General features: G+C 49.5%; 1 protein-coding gene across 1 annotated transcript in view; it reads left to right on the forward strand.

Moving 5' to 3' along the window:
- MDN1 (midasin AAA ATPase 1) overlaps positions 1-22,083 on the forward strand; it is a 2,002,810-nt gene that overhangs the window by 644,899 nt on the left and 1,335,828 nt on the right. Inside the window, exon 35 of the mRNA XM_085611158.1 lies at positions 21,807-22,004. Coding sequence (XP_085467284.1) covers positions 21,807-22,004 — 198 coding nt within the window. The remainder of the gene's footprint in view (positions 1-21,806; positions 22,005-22,083) is intronic.

Here is a 22,083-nt window from a genome sequence, read left to right on the forward strand (position 1 = left end):
TGGGTGGATTTTTTTGATTATGCCCATAAGGCGCTAGATGGTTGGGTGCGTGGCAGCGAAGCACATGATTACGAGGGCGTATACAATCTGTTTTTAAGAGAGCACCTCTTGGATAAGTGTTTTCCGTAGCTGCGCCAACATCTGGTGGACCGCAAGTTAACTGATCCCCCTGAGCTTGCGGAAGAGGCGGACATTTGGGTTAGCACCTGGGTGTCTCACAAGGGCCCCGGGGGAGATGGCCCGAAAGGCGGACAGGGTTTCGACCAGAAGAAAGAGGGGGTAGATAAAAAGGTGGAGTTCTCGCGAGGCCCACAAACTAGACAGTTTGGGAAAGGAGTAGGGACCCCACCTCAGTCCAATTCCCCAAAGCTCACCTACCCTGACAAGAGTCAGCAGTCAAGGATTGTGCGGTGCTATGAATGTGGGGAGATTGGACACTACAAGGGCGATCCTAAGTGTCGCAAGAGACCCCCAGCCCCAACGGGCGGGAAGAGCCCCGGGGTGGCTAGTGTAGCGCTGGGGTGGAGCTGCCCCTAGATAGGGAAGGGGAGTGGACAGGCCTGACCCTGGTTTCACTCGGGGATAGAGAGATGGTCCCAGTGGTGTCCCTACCCCCTAACACTGCTAAATACCAGCAGAGGGTGAGAGTTAACGGGAAGGAGGTGGAGGCTCTGAGGGACACAGGTGCCAGCATGACCACCGTGGTTAAGGCGGCTGGTGTCCCCAGAGCAGGTAGTCCCCGATGAGTTCCATCCGGCCGTGTTGGCTGACGGCAGTGTGAGTCACTATCCAGTGGCTCAAGTTCCCTTTGAGTGGGGAGGAGTCAAAGGCCTATTGAGAGTTGCGGTGAGCCCTGCCTTGCCTGTGGGGTGCTTACTAGGGAATGATCTAGAGCACACCGACTGGAAAGATGTGGAATTTCGAGCCCATACTGAGATGCTGGGGTTACCAGGATGGACTTGCGTAGTCAAGCGGTCCATGGCTGCCCGGCATGGATCTCATCCCGGGTTGGAGCCTAGGATAATGGCCCAACCCAACGCCGATTTTGGAAAGGAGAAAATGGTGGAGGACATGCCCCGTGTGATGGATGGGGAGCCCGCGGAGGTGCCCCCAGAGTCCGCGGAGGTGGATGTCGTTCCCGTGGGGGACTTGCCGACCCTTGCCGACTGGCATGTGGAAGGAGGGCCTACCCGGGAGGAATTTTGTCAGGCGCAGAGGGAGTGCCCCACGCTTGATGGCATGCGGCGGCAGGCTGAAGCCCAAGCGGCCAATCAGGAGACTGACGGTTATCACGTATATTGGGAGGATGGCCTCCTTTACAGTGAACCTAAGGTTCCGGTGCATGGATCTTCAAGGGCCTCAGTGGTCCCCCAATGCTACCGGGCCTTCCTGTTGGAGTTGGCACACGAGATACCCTTAGCCGGACACCTGGGCCAGGACAAAACCTTTGCGCAGTTGGTCCCACATTTTTATTGGCCCAGGATGAGAGTTGCCTCCGACACCTATTGTAAGACCTGTAATTCTTGCCAGGTGAGTGGCAAGACTGGGACTAAACTGAAGGTCCCCTTGGAACCGCTCCCGGTGGTCGGGACTCCTTTTGAGCGGGTCGGAATCGACATTGTTGGGCCGTTGGACCCTCCGACCTCAGCGGGACACCGGTTCATTTTGGTATTAGTGGACCACGCCACGCGGTACCCAGAGGCTATTCCTCTGAGGACCATCACTGCACCGGTGGTGGAGCGGGCCCTGTTGGGGATTTTTACCCGAGTGGGATTCCCCAAGGTCGTGGTGTCAGACATGGGCACGAATTTCATGTCGGCCTACATGCAGGCCATGTGGAAGGAGTGTGGGGTGACCTATCGGTTCTCCACTCCTTACCACCCCCAGACTAACGGGCTAGTGGAGCGTTTTAATAAGACTCTAAAAGGGATGAGCCGGAGCCTTCCAGAGGACTTGAGGCGCAAGTGGGACGTCCTCCTCCCTTGCCTGCTGTTCTCCTACCGTGAGGTGCCGCAGAAGGGAGTCGGGTTCAGCCCTTTTGAGCTGCTCTATGGCCATCCTGTTAGGGGGCCCCTCAGCCTAGTGAAGGAGGGGTGGGAGAAGACTTCGAAGAAGCTTCCCCGTGATATTGTCAGCTATATGCTGGCATTCCGCAGCCAGATGGCCAAGCTGTGTAAGGCAGCCTCAGAGAATCTGGAGGCTAGCCAAGCCGTCATGAAGGAGTGGTATGACCGCAACGCTCGGACGGTGGAGTTGGACGCTGGACAGAAGGTGTGGGTCATGGAGCCTGGGGAGCTTAGTGCCCTCCAGGACCGGTGGACTGGTCCGTACGAAATTGTGGAGCGACTAGGCCAGACCACCTATGTCGTTGACTTAAAGACCCCCGTCAGCCCCATCGTGTGCTCCACGTCAACCGCCTGAAGCCGCACCATGAGCGATCTGAGCTTGCTCTCCTCATGGTGACGGATGGGAGCGAGGAGGAAGAGAGTGAGGCTCTTCCTGACCTGGCGGCCCAGGAGAAGGATAGATCGGTGGAGGGCGTGATCCTCTCCCCATCCTTGACCCCAGAGCAACAGAGGGACTGCCGCCAGGTGCTGGGGCAGCACGCCTCGTTGTTCTCCCTCACGCCTGGAATCACTCATTTGTGTACCCATGATGTGGACACAGGAGACAGCCCACCGGTAAAGAACAAGTCTTACCGGTTATCTGACCGAGTGAAGGACAGCATCCAGAGTGAGGTCGCGAAAATGCTGGAGCTGGGGGTGATCGAACCTTCCAGCAGCCCGTGGGCTAGTCCGGTGCCGAAAGCGGCCCCACCGGGCACCACACCAGAACTGCGGTTCTGTGTGGACTACAGGGAATTGAACTCTGTCACGAAGACAGACGCTCACCCGATCCCACGGGCAGACGAGCTGGTGGACCGGCTGGGAGCAGCCCGGTACCTCAGCACCATTGATTTGACGTCAGGGTACTGGCAAATTGCCATGGCCGATGGAGCGAGGGAGAAAACAGCGTTCTCCACCCCCGAGGGTCACTTCCAATTCAGAGTGATGCCCTTCGGGCTCAAGAATGCTCCGGCCACCTTCCAGCGGTTGGTGAACCAGGTGCTGTCTGGCCTGGAGTCCTTCTCAGCGGCATATCTGGATGACATAGCTGTCTTCAGTAGCACCTGGGAGGACCATCTGCAGCACCTCCAGGAGGTACTGCAGGCTCTGCAACGTGCTGGTCTGACTATCAAGGCCAGCAAGTGCCAGATTGGACAGGGATCTCTTGTTTACCTGGGACACCTGGTGGGCGGGGGTAAGGTGCAACCCCTCCAGGCCAAGATTGAAACCATTCTGGCCTGGGAGCCCCCCAAGACCCAAACTGCGGTCCGAGCTTTCCTCGGCCTCACTGAGTATTACCCCCGGTTTGTAAAGGGATATGGTACCATCGTAGCCCCCTTGACAGAATTGACGTCCAAGAAGCAGCCACGTAAAGTAATCTGGACGGCTGCTTGCCAGGAGGCATTCGAAACCCTGAAACATGCTATGTGTACCGCTCCGGTGCTTGCGACACCGGACTTCGCAAAAGAATTCATTGTACAGACGGACGCCTCTGAGCACGGCATAGGTGCGGTGCTCTCGCAACTCAACACCGAAGGCCAAGACCAACCTGTGGCCTTTATCTCCAGAAGACTCCTCCCTCGGGAACAACGATGGAGCACCATCGAGCGAGAGGCCTTCGCGGTGGTCTGAGCTCTGAAGAATTTGAGGCCATACCTCTTTGGCTCTCACTTCCTGATTCAGACGGACCACCGCCCCCTTCGCTGGCTCATGCAGATGAGAGGCGAAAATCCCAAGCTGCTAAGGTGGTCCATTTCCCTACAGGGGATGGACTTTCGGGTGGAACATCGGCCCGGAGTTGACCACGCCAATGCTGACAGTCTCTCACGGTTTTTCCGCCTTAGCGATGAGAACTCCCTAGAGGTTGGGTAGCTCTCCCCTCTTTCAGCTGGGGGGGGACGCGTGTTAGACCTGTATTTTTGCCCTTGCCTCATTTTTTCCACCCCCTTTTTCGTTGGCCTTAGGTCTCCGAGCGCCTTTTCACTGCTAATCAGTGTTAAGGTGCAGGTGCTCTGTTCCCCCAAGATGGCTGCCACAGGCCCCTGCTACTGCGGAGTGACCTTTTTAGTAGCAGCTCAGTTGCCAGGAGCTGGCTGGGACCCTACAACAATGTTGCGACACCAGCCCGCCTTTTTGTCCTATAGCTAGAGTGGGGAAGCTCCTGGAACTTGCTGGAACTTTCTAGAAAAGGGTGGGGTTTTACTTTTGCCGCCAGAGAGGGTGGTCACCTGACCTAAGGATACTTAGGGAAAGGAGGGAACATTTTTTAGTCAGTTGGAGTGACGCAGACCTGGGGAAACCTACGCAGGAGTTTTAGGCGGTAGGGCCTAGTCAGGGACTTATGCCACTGAAAGTGACAGGGCTTAGGTGCTGCCTTTCAAGTTGAGTGAGGGATCCTGAGCTAGCCCACTGATCTGACCCAGCGGGAGGGGAACCCAGGGACAACCTACCCAGCCTGACTAGGAACTATCTAGTCACCGACTCACTTTACCCCCCCCCCCCCCCCCCCCCTCATCAAGAAACTAACTACCAAGGGCGCCAGAGCCAACAAGCGCCAAGAAGACCATCTAACTTTCCACAGAACTGCTGGGGGATCGACCAGGTGCCAGCGCAGTGCCACCCCTGCGCCCCTCTGACTGGACCCTGATCCCCCCCCCCCCCTAGACTGCCTGGCCACTAACGTGGGGCCTGCCCCCTTTCAGACTGCCTGCCTGTCCCTGGAAGAGAAGGCCGCACCCCCGCAGGCCGCGCTGCCATTGGCGGCTGCGGGCGCGAGCCTCTGAAGCCTGCGAGGAGATCCCGAGCCCCCCGGAACCAGAGGACGACGCGGGACCGTCTCCTAATCCCCGCGGAGCTCCCCTCAACCCACTCACCGCCAGGAGCTGCACACGGCTGGCGGGAGGGGCTCTAGGACGAGCGAGCCCCCGCCCGGCCGAGGATTGCCTCCAACGACCTGCGTGGGACCGACAATCGAGGTAACCCCTGGGGGAGGCGGGCGGAGGGCCAGAGAGAGGCCCGGGACTCGCCCCTCCCCAGGGGAAGTTTCTCAGTCATGCTGGTGAGCCCCATCGACCCCAGAAGGGGGAAAGAAAAACAGGCCCTCGGCCCCAGGGTCTCGTGCCCTGTGTAGGGCTAAGGGAGCGCCTAAGGAACAGGACAGCCTGGGGGCTGAAGGATCACCAAAGCAACCCCGATTTAGGAACACTGGGTGACCCTACCTGAGGGGGGTACCCCTGCATGACTGTTAAGGCTCCAAGGGAAGGCCATGGGTAATGTCCGGCTGGTATGCCATGTTGAGCGATATGTTAAAATGGTCTATTTGAAGCGCTAATAATTTGCTATGTGCAGCGCTATGTTAAAATGCTCCATTTGAAGCGCTAATAATTTGCTATGTGCAGCGCTATGTTAAAATGCTCCATTTGAAGCGCTATTGAATTGCTATGTGCAGCGCTATGTTAAAATGCTCTATTTGAAGCGCTAATAATTTGCTATGTGGAGCACTATGTTAAAATGCTCTATTTGAAGCGCTAATAATTTGCTATGTGCAGCGCTATGTTAAAATGCTCCATTTGAAGCGCTATTGAATTGCTATGTGCAGCGCTATGTTAAAATGCTCTATTTGAAGCGCTAATAATTTGCTATGTGCAGCGCTATGTTAAAATGCTCTATTTGAAGCGCTAATAATTTGCTATGTGCAGCGCTTTGCATAAATGCTGTGTTTGACGTTCCCCAGGATCGCCAGGTGCCGCGCTTTGATGCCATGCCAGGTTTTGATGTGTTAATGCTTTTGGTCCTGATGTTGATCTAGATAAAACTGATTGGTTTTATTCAACCTACTGGTGTGGTGTCAATTATTGCGTGCGTTTCCTGTCTCAGTGGATGTGTGTGCTGTGTGGTCACTTTACACGTAAGCCTTTGGGTGCATACCTGCTCGAGTCACGTTACCTCCAGAGGGCCTGGTGACCCCCGGTCCTACAGTGGCATTAATCATTTCGGACATAGGGCACAATGCTGTCTTGTACTAGCCTGTCCCTTGACAGCACGCTGGGGAACGGTGCATCTTCTTACAACACAGGGCATGGCAAATCTTTAGCAACAGACTTGGAACAGCCAAGACGCACCACATTTTCTATTCAAGTAGTGTTACAACAAAGGAGTAATAAACAAGCATTTTCAATGCAATAAGTCTTGCATTTACCCGAGTTTAAGCTATTGGCATTGTAAATGATAATGCCTTTCATTTATATTTTAAAAACAAAAACAAAAATAAAAGACATTGGTTTTTGCAATGTCAATAGCTCAACCTCGCGTAAAAGCGAGACCTATAAAAAAACAAGCATTTGCAATGCAATAGGTCTCGCATTTACTTGAGTTTGAGCGTTTGGCATTGTAAATTACAATGCCTTTTATTTATGTTTTGGTTTTTAAAACAGATAAATAAAAGGCATTGTCATTTACAATGCCAATAGCTTAAACTAGCGTAAATGCGTGACCTATTGCATTGCAAATGCTTGTTCTATTCTGCACACACAAAACATCAATCCTCATAGTGGTGGCCAGGGACAGCTTTAGCGCTGGTGGGGCACAATTGGGTTGCAGCTGAAAGCAGTGCGAGTTTCTCTCAGTGCTGCAGTATGGTGTTCAGTGGGGGAGAGGATGTGGCACTCTGCCGATGACAGAAACTGCAAGGCTCTGAGACAAATGGCTTGTGATAGCACTTTTAAGCATATTTGGGACATTTTACAAATGGAAAGTTTTCAGATGAATGTATAGTGTTGACCAATAAAAACTGAGCGTATGTGTGCATTGTCAATTTAAATAAATGTGGACAAATACTAGCTGTAACGTCGTCTTTTGCTTGTGGCAAAAATAATTGTGGATAAATACAGAAAAAATGGCCAACAAATAAATATGGATAAATACAGACGGAAATGACAAAACAATAAATACAATAAAACCGGGAGCCCTAATTATAATATCCCTGATATCCCTAACGTCCCACAAGATGATCTTTACCCTTCCAGACCTTCTCCACCAGAAGACTCCTTGGGGTTCAACCATTTACTGCAAAGGGCGGCACACTACCACGGGGTAGATTTACATACCGACCCAGTGGAGGAGGATTTCCTCCTAGATACATTTGACACCACACATAGGACCACCTCCATATTGCCTATGCTTAAAGGTGTTATAAAACATGCGCCGGAAATCTTTAAGGACCCAGTCAGGGCCAGGGTCATTAACCCACGCATTGAAAAGAAATATAAAGCCGCCCCAACAGATCCCTCCTACATCAGAGGGCTAGCGCCACTAGATTCCCTGGTAATATCCACAGCACGGAAAAGGCGCATCAGGCAAGCGTACTGCCTCTCAAGCGGCCAATATATGGCGTATCGCTAATACACAAGCACTACTAGCGAGGTATGACAGGGCCTATTATGACGAGTTAGAAGCAATAATGCACCATCTCCCTGATAAATACAAAGCTAGGGCCAATAAGCTAATTCAGGAGGGCAAAACAATTACTAATACCTCCATACGTTGTGCCTTAGATGCAGCAGACACAGCCTCTAGGGCCATCAATAATAGTGTCTCCCTCCGTCGCCATGCCTGGCTAAGGATATCCGGTTTTAAACCGGCGGGACAAGCCTCCATCCTCAGCCATCCCTTTTGACCAGGAACATTTGTTTGGCCCAAAAGTGGATGACGCCCTAGAGAAAATGAAAAAGGACACTGACACGGCAAAATCCATGGGAGCCTTACAATCTCACCCTCTCAGACACTCCTTTCGCCGCTCTTCCTTTCGGAGCTCATCCAGAGGCTACTCCTCAGACACGCTTCCACTTCATACAAATCCCCTACTCAGTCCACCTTTACAAGGGGTTCCCAAAGAGGCGGCTACAGGGGCAACAATAACAAAGGCAGAGGCAAAACAAACACCACCCGCTCTGCCACCGCGCCTAGCTAATGACTTCCCTCCACTTCCCCCAGACCATCCCACTCCGGTCGGAGGCAAACTCCAACATTTCCTTCCGGTCTGCACTACCATCACCTCAGACAAATGGGTAACACAAATAATTCGGTCAGGCTACTGCCTAGAACTAATATCTACCCCCCCAAACATTCCACCCAGACAACGCCCAATGTCACCAGAACATCTTCTGCTACTCAAGCAGGAGGTAATCTCCCTCCTAGACAAAAAGGCAATAGAACACGTTCCCACCAACCAACAAAATATGGGGGTCTACTCCCTATATTTTCTCATACCAAAAAGGGACGAGATTCTACGGCCCATCCTAGACCTTCGGCCCCTAAACAAATACGTACACTCAGACCATTTTCATATGGTGACGCTTCAGCAGGTACTTCCGCTGCTTTCCCAAAACGACTTCCTCACGACTTTGGACCTAAAAGACGCTTATTTCCACATTCCAGTGCACGACGCTCACAGGAAGTACCTCAGATTTGTAGTGGATGGCCAACACTACCAATTCAAAGTGCTCCCGTTCGGAGTCACAACTGCACCACGAGTATTCACCAAGTGCCTAGCAGTGGTGGCAGCACATCTGAGAAGACAACACATTCATGTCTTCCCATACCTAGACAACTGGTTGATAAAAGCCAGTTCATACAATCAGTGTGTACAACACACACACACACACCACCATCCAGCTACTTCACCAGCTAGGCTTCACGGTAAACCACGAAAAGTCCCATCTACAACCATCCCACATAAAACAATATCTAGGTGCCACTATAGACACCTCAAAAGCGCTCGCCTACCCCAATCCTGCCAGGATTGCAAGCATTCAGGCTCTACGCGCAAAATTCATAGCACAACACTCCCTTCCAGCTCGGGTGTTCATGCAACTAATAGGGATGATGGCCTCTTGCATCTTCATAGTACCTCACGCAAGACTCCAGATGCGTCCTCTCCAAGAGTGCTTAGCGCACCAATGGAACCAGGCCCAGGGTCAATTAACAGATCTGGTGTTGGTAGACGGTCGTACCCATCGCTCTCTGCAGTGGTGGACCACCACAAACCTTTCCAAAGGTCGACTGTTCCTGGACCTGGTTCTACAGATAGTACTAACAGACACATCGCTCTCCGGCTGGGGATCTCATCTATTACATCTCACCATGCAAGGCAAATGGACACCTCAACACAAGCTACTCCATATCAACCATCTGGAATTACTAGCAATCTTCCTAGCTCTAAAATCTTTTCATACACAGATTTCAGGCAAAGCAGTCCTAATCCGCTTAGACAACATGACAGCCATGTATTATATTCAAAAACAAGGCGGCACACACTATCCACAGCAATCTCAATTAGCACAGAGCATATGGAGATGGGCCATACCCCAGAAAATCTTTCTCCTAGTCCAACATGTCCCAGGAGTCCAAAACACTATCGCAGATCTACTCAGCAGACAAACACAACAACTCCATGAGTGGGAACTTCACCCGCAAGTTCTTCACTCGTACTTTCAAATGTGGGGGCATCCACAGATAGACCTCTTCGCCACCCACGAAAACACAAAATGCTCAAGCTTCGCCCCCAGATACTCACACCCATTGTCCAAAGGCAATGCGATATGTATGAACTGGTCAGGCAGATTTGCGTACGCTTTTCCACCTCTCCCACTCATTCCACTAGTGGTGCGCAAACTACAACAGCACTCCCTCATACTAATATTAGTAGCGCCAACTTGGGCCAGACAACCGTGGTACACCACACTTTTGGTCCTGATGTTGATCTAGATAAAACTGATTGGTTTTATTCAACCTACTGGTGTGGTGTCAATTATTGCGTGCGTTTCCTGTCTCAGTGGATGTGTGTGCTGTGTGGTCACTTTACACGTAAGCCTTTGGGTGCCTACCTGCTCGAGTCACGTTACCTCCAGAGGGCCTGGTGACCCCCGGTCCTACAGTGGCATTAATCATTTCGGACATAGGGCACAATGCTGTCTTGTACTAGCCTGTCCCTTGACAGCACGCTGGGGAACGGTGCATCTTCTTACAACACAGGGCATGGCAAATCTTTAGCAACAGACTTGGAACAGCCAAGACGCACCACATTTTCTATTCAAGTAGTGTTACAACAAAGGAGTAATAAACAAGCATTTTCAATGCAATAAGTCTTGCATTTACCAGAGTTTAAGCTATTGGCATTGTAAATGATAATGCCTTTTATTTATATTTTAAAAACAAAAACAAAAGACATTGGTTTTTGCAATGTCAATAGCTCAACCTCGCGTAAAAGCGAGACCTATAAAAAAACAAGCATTTGCAATGCAATAGGTCTCGCATTTACTTGAGTTTGAGCGTTTGGCATTGTAAATTACAATGCCTTTTATTTATGTTTTGGTTTTTTAAAACAGATAAATAAAAGGCATTGTCATTTACAATGCCAATAGCTTAAACTAGCGTAAATGCGTGACCTATTGCATTGCAAATGCTTGTTCTATTCTGCACACACAAAACATCAATCCTCATAGTGGTGGCCAGGGACAGCTTTAGCGCTGGTGGGGCACAATTGGGTTGCAGCTGAAAGCAGTGCGAGTTTCTCTCAGTGCTGCAGTATGGTGTTCAGTGGGGGAGAGGATGTGGCACTCTGCCGATGACAGAAACTGCAAGGCTCTGAGACAAATGGCTTGTGATAGCACTTTTAAGCATATTTGGGACATTTTACAAATGGCAAAGTTTTCAGATGAATGTATAGTGTTGACCAATAAAAACTGAGCGTATGTGTGCATTGTCAATTTAAATAAATGTGGACAAATACTAGCTGTAACGTCGTCTTTTGCTTGTGGCAAAAATAATTGTGGATAAATACAGAAAAAATGGCCAACAAATAAATATGGATAAATACAGACGGAAATGACAAAACAATAAATACAATAAAACCGGGAGCCCTAATTATAATATCCCTGATATCCCTAACGTCCCACAAGATGATCTTTACCCTTCCAGACCTTCTCCACCAGAAGACTCCTTGGGGTTCAACCATTTACTGCAAAGGGCGGCACACTACCACGGGGTAGATTTACATACCGACCCAGTGGAGGAGGATTTCTCCTAGATACATTTGACACCACACATAGGACCACCTCCATATTGCCTATGCTTAAAGGTGTTATAAAACATGCGCCGGAAATCTTTAAGGACCCAGTCAGGGCCAGGGTCATTAACCCACGCATTGAAAAGAAATATAAAGCCGCCCCAACAGATCCCTCCTACATCAGAGGGCTAGCGCCACTAGATTCCCTGGTAATATCCACAGCACGGAAAAGGCGCATCAGGCAAGCGTACTGCCTCTCAAGCGGCCAATATATGGCGTATCGCTAATACACAAGCACTACTAGCGAGGTATGACAGGGCCTATTATGACGAGTTAGAAGCAATAATGCACCATCTCCCTGATAAATACAAAGCTAGGGCCAATAAGCTAATTCAGGAGGGCAAAACAATTACTAATACCTCCATACGTTGTGCCTTAGATGCAGCAGACACAGCCTCTAGGGCCATCAATAATAGTGTCTCCCTCCGTCGCCATGCCTGGCTAAGGATATCCGGTTTTAAACCGGCGGGACAAGCCTCCATCCTCAGCCATCCCTTTTGACCAGGAACATTTGTTTGGCCCAAAAGTGGATGACGCCCTAGAGAAAATGAAAAAGGACACTGACACGGCAAAATCCATGGGAGCCTTACAATCTCACCCTCTCAGACACTCCTTTCGCCGCTCTTCCTTTCGGAGCTCATCCAGAGGCTACTCCTCAGACACCGCTTCCACTTCATACAAATCCCCTACTCAGTCCACCTTTACAAGGGGTTCCCAAAGAGGCGGCTACAGGGGCAACAATAACAAAGGCAGAGGCAAAACAAACACCACCCGCTCTGCCACCGCGCCTAGCTAATGACTTCCCTCCACTTCCCCCAGACCATCCCACTCCGGTCGGAGGCAAACTCCAACATTTCCTTCCGGTCTGCACTACCATCACCTCAGACAAATGGGTAACACAAATAATTCGGTCAGGCTACTGCCTAGAACTAATATCTACCCCCCCAAACATTCCACCCAGACAACGCCCAATGTCACCAGAACATCTTCTGCTACTCAAGCAGGAGGTAATCTCCCTCCTAGACAAAAAGGCAATAGAACACGTTCCCACCAACCAACAAAATATGGGGGTCTACTCCCTATATTTTCTCATACCAAAAAGGGACGAGATTCTACGGCCCATCCTAGACCTTCGGCCCCTAAACAAATACGTACACTCAGACCATTTTCATATGGTGACGCTTCAGCAGGTACTTCCGCTGCTTTCCCAAAACGACTTCCTCACGACTTTGGACCTAAAAGACGCTTATTTCCACATTCCAGTGCACGACGCTCACAGGAAGTACCTCAGATTTGTAGTGGATGGCCAACACTACCAATTCAAAGTGCTCCCGTTCGGAGTCACAACTGCACCACGAGTATTCACCAAGTGCCTAGCAGTGGTGGCAGCACATCTGAGAAGACAACACATTCATGTCTTCCCATACCTAGACAACTGGTTGATAAAAGCCAGTTCATACAATCAGTGTGTACAAAACACACACACACCACCATCCAGCTACTTCACCAGCTAGGCTTCACGGTAAACCACGAAAAGTCCCATCTACAACCATCCCACATAAAACAATATCTAGGTGCCACTATAGACACCTCAAAAGCGCTCGCCTACCCCAATCCTGCCAGGATTGCAAGCATTCAGGCTCTACGCGCAAAATTCATAGCACAACACTCCCTTCCAGCTCGGGTGTTCATGCAACTAATAGGGATGATGGCCTCTTGCATCTTCATAGTACCTCACGCAAGACTCCAGATGCGTCCTCTCCAAGAGTGCTTAGCGCACCAATGGAACCAGGCCCAGGGTCAATTAACAGATCTGGTGTTGGTAGACGGTCGTACCCATCGCTCTCTGCAGTGGTGGACCACCACAAACCTTTCCAAAGGTCGACTGTTCCTGGACCTGGTTCTACAGATAGTACTAACAGACACATCGCTCTCCGGCTGGGGATCTCATCTATTACATCTCACCATGCAAGGCAAATGGACACCTCAACACAAGCTACTCCATATCAACCATCTGGAATTACTAGCAATCTTCCTAGCTCTAAAATCTTTTCATACACAGATTTCAGGCAAAGCAGTCCTAATCCGCTTAGACAACATGACAGCCATGTATTATATTCAAAAACAAGGCGGCACACACTATCCACAGCAATCTCAATTAGCACAGAGCATATGGAGATGGGCCATACCCCAGAAAATCTTTCTCCTAGTCCAACATGTCCCAGGAGTCCAAAACACTATCGCAGATCTACTCAGCAGACAAACACAACAACTCCATGAGTGGGAACTTCACCCGCAAGTTCTTCACTCGTACTTTCAAATGTGGGGGCATCCACAGATAGACCTCTTCGCCACCCACGAAAACACAAAATGCTCAAGCTTCGCCCCCAGATACTCACACCCATTGTCCAAAGGCAATGCGATATGTATGAACTGGTCAGGCAGATTTGCGTACGCTTTTCCACCTCTCCCACTCATTCCACTAGTGGTGCGCAAACTACAACAGCACTCCCTCATACTAATATTAGTAGCGCCAACTTGGGCCAGACAACCGTGGTACACCACACTGCTGGAACTATCGGTAGTACCGCTTCAAAAATGTCACCTCTCTCCACACCTCTTAACCTATAACCATGGAGAGATCAGACACCCAGACCCAGCTCAGCTCAACCTTGCGATCTGGCTCCTGAAATCCTAGAATTCGGGTACCTAAATCTTCCCCCTGACTGTATGAACGTCATCCAAGAAGGTAGGCGCCCTACCACTAGAGCGTGCTACGCCGCCAAGTGGAAACGTTCTGTTGTCTATTGTTATACCAACACCATTGATCCCCCAGATGTGCCCATTCAACACATCATAGGCTACTTACTCCACCTACAAAGGTGCAATCTAGCCTATACGTCCATTCGACTACACCTCGCAGCCATAGCAGCTTACCTACAAAACAGGCAACATCTCTCACTCTTTAGAGTACCTGCCATTAAAGCCTTCATGGAAGGCCTTAAAAGAATAATTCCCCCCAGAGTGCCACCCTCACCTGTGTGGAACCTAAATATCGTTCTCACCAGACTAATGGGACCTCCTTTTGAACCACTACACAAATGTGAACTTCAATTCTTAACATAGAAAACCGCTTTTCTTGTAGCCATCACTTCCCTCAGAAGGGTCAGTGAGATACAAGCACTTACTATTCAAGAACCTTTTCTACAAATGCAACCCAAATTTCCTCCCCAAAGTCATTTCTCGATTTCACCTAAACCAATCGGTAGAACTACCAGTATTTTTCTCGCAACCACAGACCATTGCAGAAAGAGTTTTTCACACACTAGATGATCAAACGAGCCTTACTCTCTCTTTCTCTCCACCACACAAGGGCAACCCCGTCTCCAAATCAGGGATAGCTAGGTGGATTGTCAAATGCATTCAGATTTTCTACCACAAAGAAAAACGAACGCTATCCGTTCCCCTAAAGCCCACTCTACAAGTAAAATAGGGGCCTCAATGGCATTTTTAGGGAACATCCCATTAGATGATATCTGCAAAGCAGCTACATGGTCAACACCGCACACCTTCACTAAACACTATTGTGTAGATGTGCAAACTAAGCAACAAGCTAGTGTGGGCCAGGCTGTACTCAAAACATTATTTCAAACCACTGCAACAGATACCGGTGGTTGCCGCTAAGGATGGGTACTGCTATATAATCTATGCACAAGTGTGTAATCTGCAGCCCATATGCCTCGAACGGAAAATGCTACTTACCAGTATGCATCTGTTCTTGGCATGTAGAGCTGCAGATCTACACACGCCCACCCGCCTCCCCGGCTACCTGTATCTGTTCCAGTTTATCTTATTTAGATAACACACACATGGGCCTCTGCACGGTTATTACTACGCTCCATCTTTCCCTACTGCCGAAAAACAATCTGAGGATGGAGCCGAAGCCCATGCGCAATACAATCCAAGGGAGGAGTCACCTACCTCGTGACTTCCAAAGACTTTCCAAGAAGAAAAACAAACTGCAAACATCCAGGCCCAAAACCAGATGGCTGTCTATGCACAAGTGTGTAGATCTGCAGCTTTACAAGCCAAGAACAGATGCATACTGGTAAGTAGCATGTTCCTTTCTTCCATAGGGTAACATTGGCTGGTTTCACTTGGAAATTCTTCTAAGTGTGGAGTTTCTAAACTTTAAAATATTCACCTAAAATCAACCGAGTAACGAAATCGAAAATACTCACCTGCTATTAGGAGAGATCGCAGTACTGGATCTTGGAACCTAGCACTGACCCTGAAAAGTAATTACAACCAAACTTACCGCTAACTCAATTTTCTCCCATTGGAAACCATTGACTGTTTTTCTGTGAAATTTCTTCTAAGTGTCGATTTTGCAAACTTACAAATATTCCTGAAAAATGTCCTGTATAACTTAAACACAGTTTCTCAACTGCTTACAGGTGGTACACTAGTGCTGGATCCAGGATCCAACACTGACCTAAAAAAAGTAACCATAACCCCACTTACCTGCTAAGTGAATTTCCTTCCATAGGATAGCATTGGTAATTTGATCAGAAAAAGTTTCTAAGTGGCAACTTTTAAAATAGCAAAATATTGCTTAAAAATCACAACAGTAACTAAAAAGTATTTACTCACTTGTTTCCAAGAACTGTCCCAGGGCTGAATCTAGTATCCAGTCCTGGAGTTAGAAAAGTAATCCTAAAAGTAATCAATTGCATATAACTTAAAATTCCCATTGAGCTCAATGTATTATTGTTTGAAATTGTGTTGCCTATTGCAACAAACTGTAACTATTGCATTCCAAGTCAATTTTCCTTTGCAAAGCATTTAGCTAAAGCATCTCATTCTGAGAAGGTATATTTTGATACCTCTTGTTGGTTCTAAAATAAAACAACCATATATTTTTATATACAATCCATTGGCCTAGAGTTCAGTTCTTGATTGTGTGAGACCATTTGCTGACTGAGTGTGTACAAAAATGCCTTACACTGTCCTCTGATACTGCCTTACTGCTCGACCAAGCTGTAGGAAGGTAGATATCGGACTATGGTTACCCCCAACTTTTTGCCTAGTGTCTAGCTGGTTTTCGACTTAGATGTGGCTGTGGGCCCGCTAATCAGACCCACAGCCCTGCTGTTCTCTCTCTAAAATTGACGCCCATGTACCTTAGGTGCATTTACCAATTGGAACTGGGCCATCTTATCAGTCCCTGTACCAGCATACCTTGGGTATCCAGGGCATAGGTGTACCCAGGGCCTACCAGGGGCTGCAGCATGTATTATGCCACCCCTGGATGGCCGCCCAAATCTGACACAACTGGCTGCACGACAGCTGGGGCAAGGTGGTGTAATCACCCTTTGCTTTAGGTATAGTATTCCTATATCTAACCCTAAATTGGACACATGTATTCCTATCAGTCACTCCTATGGCAGGCCTTATCAATCCTGAAGGCAGAGTGCTTGGAATCATGTGAGATGGTGCTGGCATGAGCTGAGCCCGTCTGCAGCTTGCGGAACCAAGTCCTAATAGCTGTTCCAGGATAACGCGTACCATATACTCTTAAAGTGCATCATAATCCTCGCGGTTATTTGCTAACTTTGGTCTCGCATTATCCAAACATGTCGAGTAAGGTGTCCTACGAATTGGAATACTAACCCCTCGCCAATTCTGGCGACGGGGTTAGCATTCCACCCTTCTAGAGGGACACGACATGTATGTAACTGTGAACCCCGGTTAAAGTTGACTCGAGCCTCAGCATCACAAAATGGATGCTGCCACCACAGACACAAGTCTGAGCTCCTGCTGCTGGGAGTCCTTCCAGCGAGGAGAGCTTGGACAAAGGGTTTCCTGTCAGGGGCGGTGCCAGCACCATCCCAGACAGGGTTTTGTGTATCCCAGGTAGGCAGGGCTGAGAGGAATGTGACTGCAAGTGGCACCCCGGTGCTCACTGTGCATAGGCCGGCTCAAACCAGTTCCAGGGGCACCCCAGCCCCTGAGCTGGGGAGAGACCGGACAAAGGAGAGGGGTGTAACCACCCCCCCCCCCCCTGTGGTCCCACCCATAGGCAGGACCTAGTCACGGGCCAGCCCCTTTTCTTAGGATAAAGGTAGGAGCGGGCCCCCTTCCCAAATTGGATAATTCTGAATCTTGAACTACTTTCCACGAAAGGAACTCTTGACTTTTTCTGAAGACTCTACCTTGTGGCTAAGGAGTAGCCACCCTGCACCAGCAGGCACCACCTAAGCGCTTGCGGTTTGCTGCACGTCCATCCTCCGGATCCAGACTGACCAGCTCGACGAGACCCGGATTCCCTGCCATCTCTGACCTCTACCTGCATCATCAGCCCAGCTGAGATTCGTGGGTGTGACGAGACCTGCGGGACCGGCCATCTTCAAAACCTGCACGACGCTTGCCTAGCACGACCACCGAGGGACCCTTGAGTGAGTGCTCCTGGGGTTTGAGAAGCCCTAACCCTGAGCAGCTCCAGCACCGAAGTCCAGCCTCCCAGCATCCACGAGATCTGCGTGGGGGCCCTTCTGCTCTTCGCCGCTCACCGCGTTGTTCGGTCACTTGCCCGTTGGCTAGTGGCCCTCCTAACGACGCACCACGACATTTCCGCCACTGGTCTGGTTGCTCCAGACTGGCCCTGGCTCCCTTCCAACAGAGGAGCGCCCCGGACCCTCCTGGTCCACTCCAGACACCATCTTGACTCCACCGCGTGGGCTTGCCTTTGCCAAGGGTTGTTGCCCCAATCCTGGGTCGAGCATCGCCGACAGCAGACAGCTGACAGCTCGCCCACTCTGCCTGGTCGCCGACAACGCCTCCTGCACCGAGGGACAGCAGAGTCCAGCGTCACCCACTCACCTGATCGCGGTGACTACCTCCGGTGCCACCCTGGTGCCAACCCAATCACTGGCTAGTGATTAAGAACTGAGTCCCCTCTGCTTTCAGGTCATCTCCCTCACCGATCCAGGCTTGGATCCCTCCGAATATCGACACTGGTCGCCTGCCAGCAACGCCTTCTTTCAGGCTCCATAGACCACAACGAGGATTCCCGACGTCTTTTGAACCCTATGCAGCCGCAGCCCCTGGGCTAGGTAATCCGAGCATTCCGGTGCTCCAACGTAGGTTCACTCTCTAAGTGTCCAGATCCTTTTTCGTTTTTAGTCTAGCTGGTCGGATTCGTCCGGAAACAGTAACTTTAAGAAACGCTAGCATCCATAGACTTCTTCCCGCGTGAGAGTGCACACTCTGCACCCGATCTCCCTAGGCCTCCTGCTCCCGACCTTAGAGTCCAGTAGTGTAGTCCTAGCGATCCTGAAGCCTCTGGATCTGTTTACTTATCTGCTAGCAATTCGCATTCCACTTTTAGTGTATATGGTTTTTCGTGCCCCTCGGGCATTTGTGTAAATTGTGCAACTTGAAGTATTTTCACAAGAGTTTTGTATTGTGCTTAGCTCCCTGACTCATAAAGAGTCAGGGTAGTCTTGCTATAAATAAATATCCTTTATTTTCATAACAACTTGTGTGGTGTCCTTTCACTTGGTGTTCAAGGGGTAAATGTGGTGGTAAAACAGCTGGCTTAACACGCCCTCTAGAGTTTAGCCTAAAGACTGCTCTTGTCCATGCTACTAGGATAGCTGGTCTATAAGGTTGACTTACAACCAATCATCAATAAGGGTCGTTTGGTATGATACACAGTGATCACTAGAATAGTGAGCACTATATATCAGGCCAACTTCTCACACAAGCTACCACTTTGGAGAGTAAGGTTATATCTAACTTTAGCCTCTGCCAAAGCTCTGGGGCCTGTGGACCCTATACACACTGTACCTATTTGGCATCAGTATATATAGAGCCACTTTCCTACAGGCAGCTGCCGCTTTTCAATGGGAGAAGAGGTATTTCGAACCCTTTTATTTAGTTTTACAAGACAGGGTACATACAGTTAAGACTGGGTGTGATTTCAGCCGGCACCCGCCAAAGAGAACTGCAGTTAATGAAAGTGATTCATTTGGAGGACTGTCAGTCACGCGCTACACTGGAACACTTTGCAACATTATATAATTCTATTTTCTTCGTTACAATTCAGCCATTAACTTTTTCGGGCACGCAGCTGGCGGGGTTAATGCACCCCTTGCAGAGATCTCAGTGCAACTACCATGAAAGGTTGCAAACCAATGAAGACAGCTCTGATGCACCCTCTGAGGTTTGTGTGCACGTGCAGCAGGGGGTCCAGGTAAGATAGCTCAGTGGGTTAATGCTTCAGCTTCCGCGGAGCTCGTGTGCATGAAGCATGGTGGTGGTTCCAACCCCAGTGACACAGCTCAATCTTTTAAAGAGTTCTGTGCAGAGATGCAGATACGCCAGTCAGGGCTCGGGTCCCTAATGGAGGTAGACAGCTCAGAGGAGTCATGCACCTGCTGCAGAGCGTGCATGTGACCAGCAGTGTAGAGGTTCCAGTCCTAGGAAGGCAGCTCAACGGGTCCACGCTCCCTCCCCAGAGACATAGCCACTGGGTGCAATGAACGTAGGATAGCTCAGTGTGTTAGTGCAGCTTTTACAGAGCGTGAGGTTCCCAGTAAGACAGCTCAATGAACAATATGCCCGATACATAGATCCGGAATCCTGCAATATAACACCGCTCTGGGGGTTCATACTCTTGCTGCAGAGATCCGCCTGTGCAATCCGAGGCCGAGACTTTCGCAGCCAAAGATGGCTCAGTGAGCTGAGTGGGTGTCTGAGGGCGAACGAGCGGGTTACCGGTGTCAATCACAGGTATGCAGATCGAGGCGCTACCCGAACGTCCTCTGAAACCCACAGTTGCTCCGCCGGCTGTAGAGGTGCTTGCTCAGGGTGATCGTCACAGGCGCCGCTCCACCTTTTATCCGGGTTGCTTGGTAAGAGGAATCCAGCTGCAGACCCTGTGCAGCGCCGGGTGGTCTGCAGGCGGCACTATGCGGTAGAACTCCGGCTCCAGATGCAGTCTGGCCACCCTGCTCTCTGAAGGCACAGTGTGGAGAGGCTGTCTCTGCTGCCAGAGTGAGTCACACCGAGCCGCTCCGCCATTTATCCAGGTCGCTTGCTAGAAGGAATCCAGCTGCAGACCCTGTGCATCTATATAGGCCGTGGTGCACGGTGCGTAGGGATGGGATGAGTTGCAGAGTTGTGTAGGTTACAATCGCGCAGGCAAACGCTTGCTTGCTAGCTGGTGTTGGCATTGTTGGCTGCAGTCCAGAAGGCCTCAGTATGTTTGCGGCCAGAGGGTGTTTGGGCCACGTTTGTTGTGTCCTGGGGTTCCCCAACCCTTTACTAGACATCAGTAGGCGGTGCTTAATTTGAGCCGGTGTTGCCGGTGAAGCCCACCGGAACTTATTTTTCTACATTGGATATTTACAGAGAGCAAGAGAAGGCACAGAAGACACATACATCAACAAGCATTTGCAATGCAATAGGTCTCACAGTTACCCAAGTTTAAGCTAATGGCATTGTAAATGACTATGCCTTTTATTATTATATTTTTAAAACAAAAATAAAAGGCATTGTTATTTGCAATGTCAATAGCCCAAACTCGCACAAATGCAAGACCTATTGCATTGCAAATGCTTGTTAGCTAAGTTGCAGCCCCCTGAAGGATTGAGGGTTCATTCCAGTTGAGCAAAGTCCGCTACTACTGTTCTTACCCGTAGAGTGCTTGTCCTGGATATCTTTCGGGCTATCAGGGCCGGACTGGCTTCCGGTCTTTCCTTAATAAACAATGTAAAACAAATGTTTTAAAAAGTATGCTTTAAAGCTATTTGGTTTGCATTGTTCATTTAGAAGCGCCCGCAGCTCTCCAGCAACAATATCGGCCCCTCCGCAGTGAATCTGGACCCCACCCTGCTACCCCAGCAAAACGCCCTGGCTGCTATGTGGGCTTCAGGGCATATGTTCACAAAGCACTATTGCCTTGACTGTCAGATCCGTCATGATGTGCATTTTGCATGTTCCGTCCAGCAGGAATTTGTGATTTGAGCCATCACACATGCACTCCACCTTTGATATCTACTCACACACTGAGAAATCTGCAGTTAGAAGTATCCATCAGAAGAACAAATTATTTACCTTTGGTAATGCTCTTTCTGAAGGGTATTCTATGTAACTGCAGACTCCTCCCTGCCCTCCTGCCTCCGTGTTATGAGAATAGACTCTTTTCCATCTAAAAAGTTCTCAAAAGAGATCTGCACAATGGTCAAACTAATTTGTTGATCGGCTCTGCGTCTGAGGGGCGGGCAAGTCTTCAATAGCAGCTGACGTCAGCACACCTGGGTGGTACTTATATATGACCCGGCTTGTCACTTCTGGAGCAGAATGATGTGGATGAGGAACTGCATGACATCACCTACCTGTACTGCTTTTGAGTTTCCTGATCCAGTCATATACATGGGGGAATATACACAAATTAATTATTCTTTGGTTAGAGTATTCATCAAAAAGAGCGTTATCAATGTAAGTAACTTGTCCTGAATCATCAGTATTTTGCGTAGGGTGTTAATTGCATTTTTTCTTCTTTTGTCCAGGTACCACTTCTTGCTCAGCAAGCTATGCTCTCCAGGCTCGGAAGGAGTGTTTTCTTTTTTTGTCAGAAAAACTGTCTGCTATCACTCCTTTGACAGAAGATATCAAGAATGAACTAAGCATTTATGACCGTTTTAAGGAGCGGAAACTAATTTCAGTCGAATATTGTTTTGGAATCCATCCATTTTACATACCAATAGGTAAGCCAATCACTAAATGTGATAAATAAATTTGCAGGGGAATGTGTTTTCATCTTCTATTTTTACTTCTCATTAAAGT

The sequence above is a fragment of the Triturus cristatus genome, chromosome 6 (assembly GCF_964204655.1).
Source record: "Triturus cristatus chromosome 6, aTriCri1.1, whole genome shotgun sequence".
In the NCBI taxonomy this organism is placed as follows: Eukaryota; Metazoa; Chordata; class Amphibia; order Caudata; family Salamandridae; genus Triturus; species Triturus cristatus.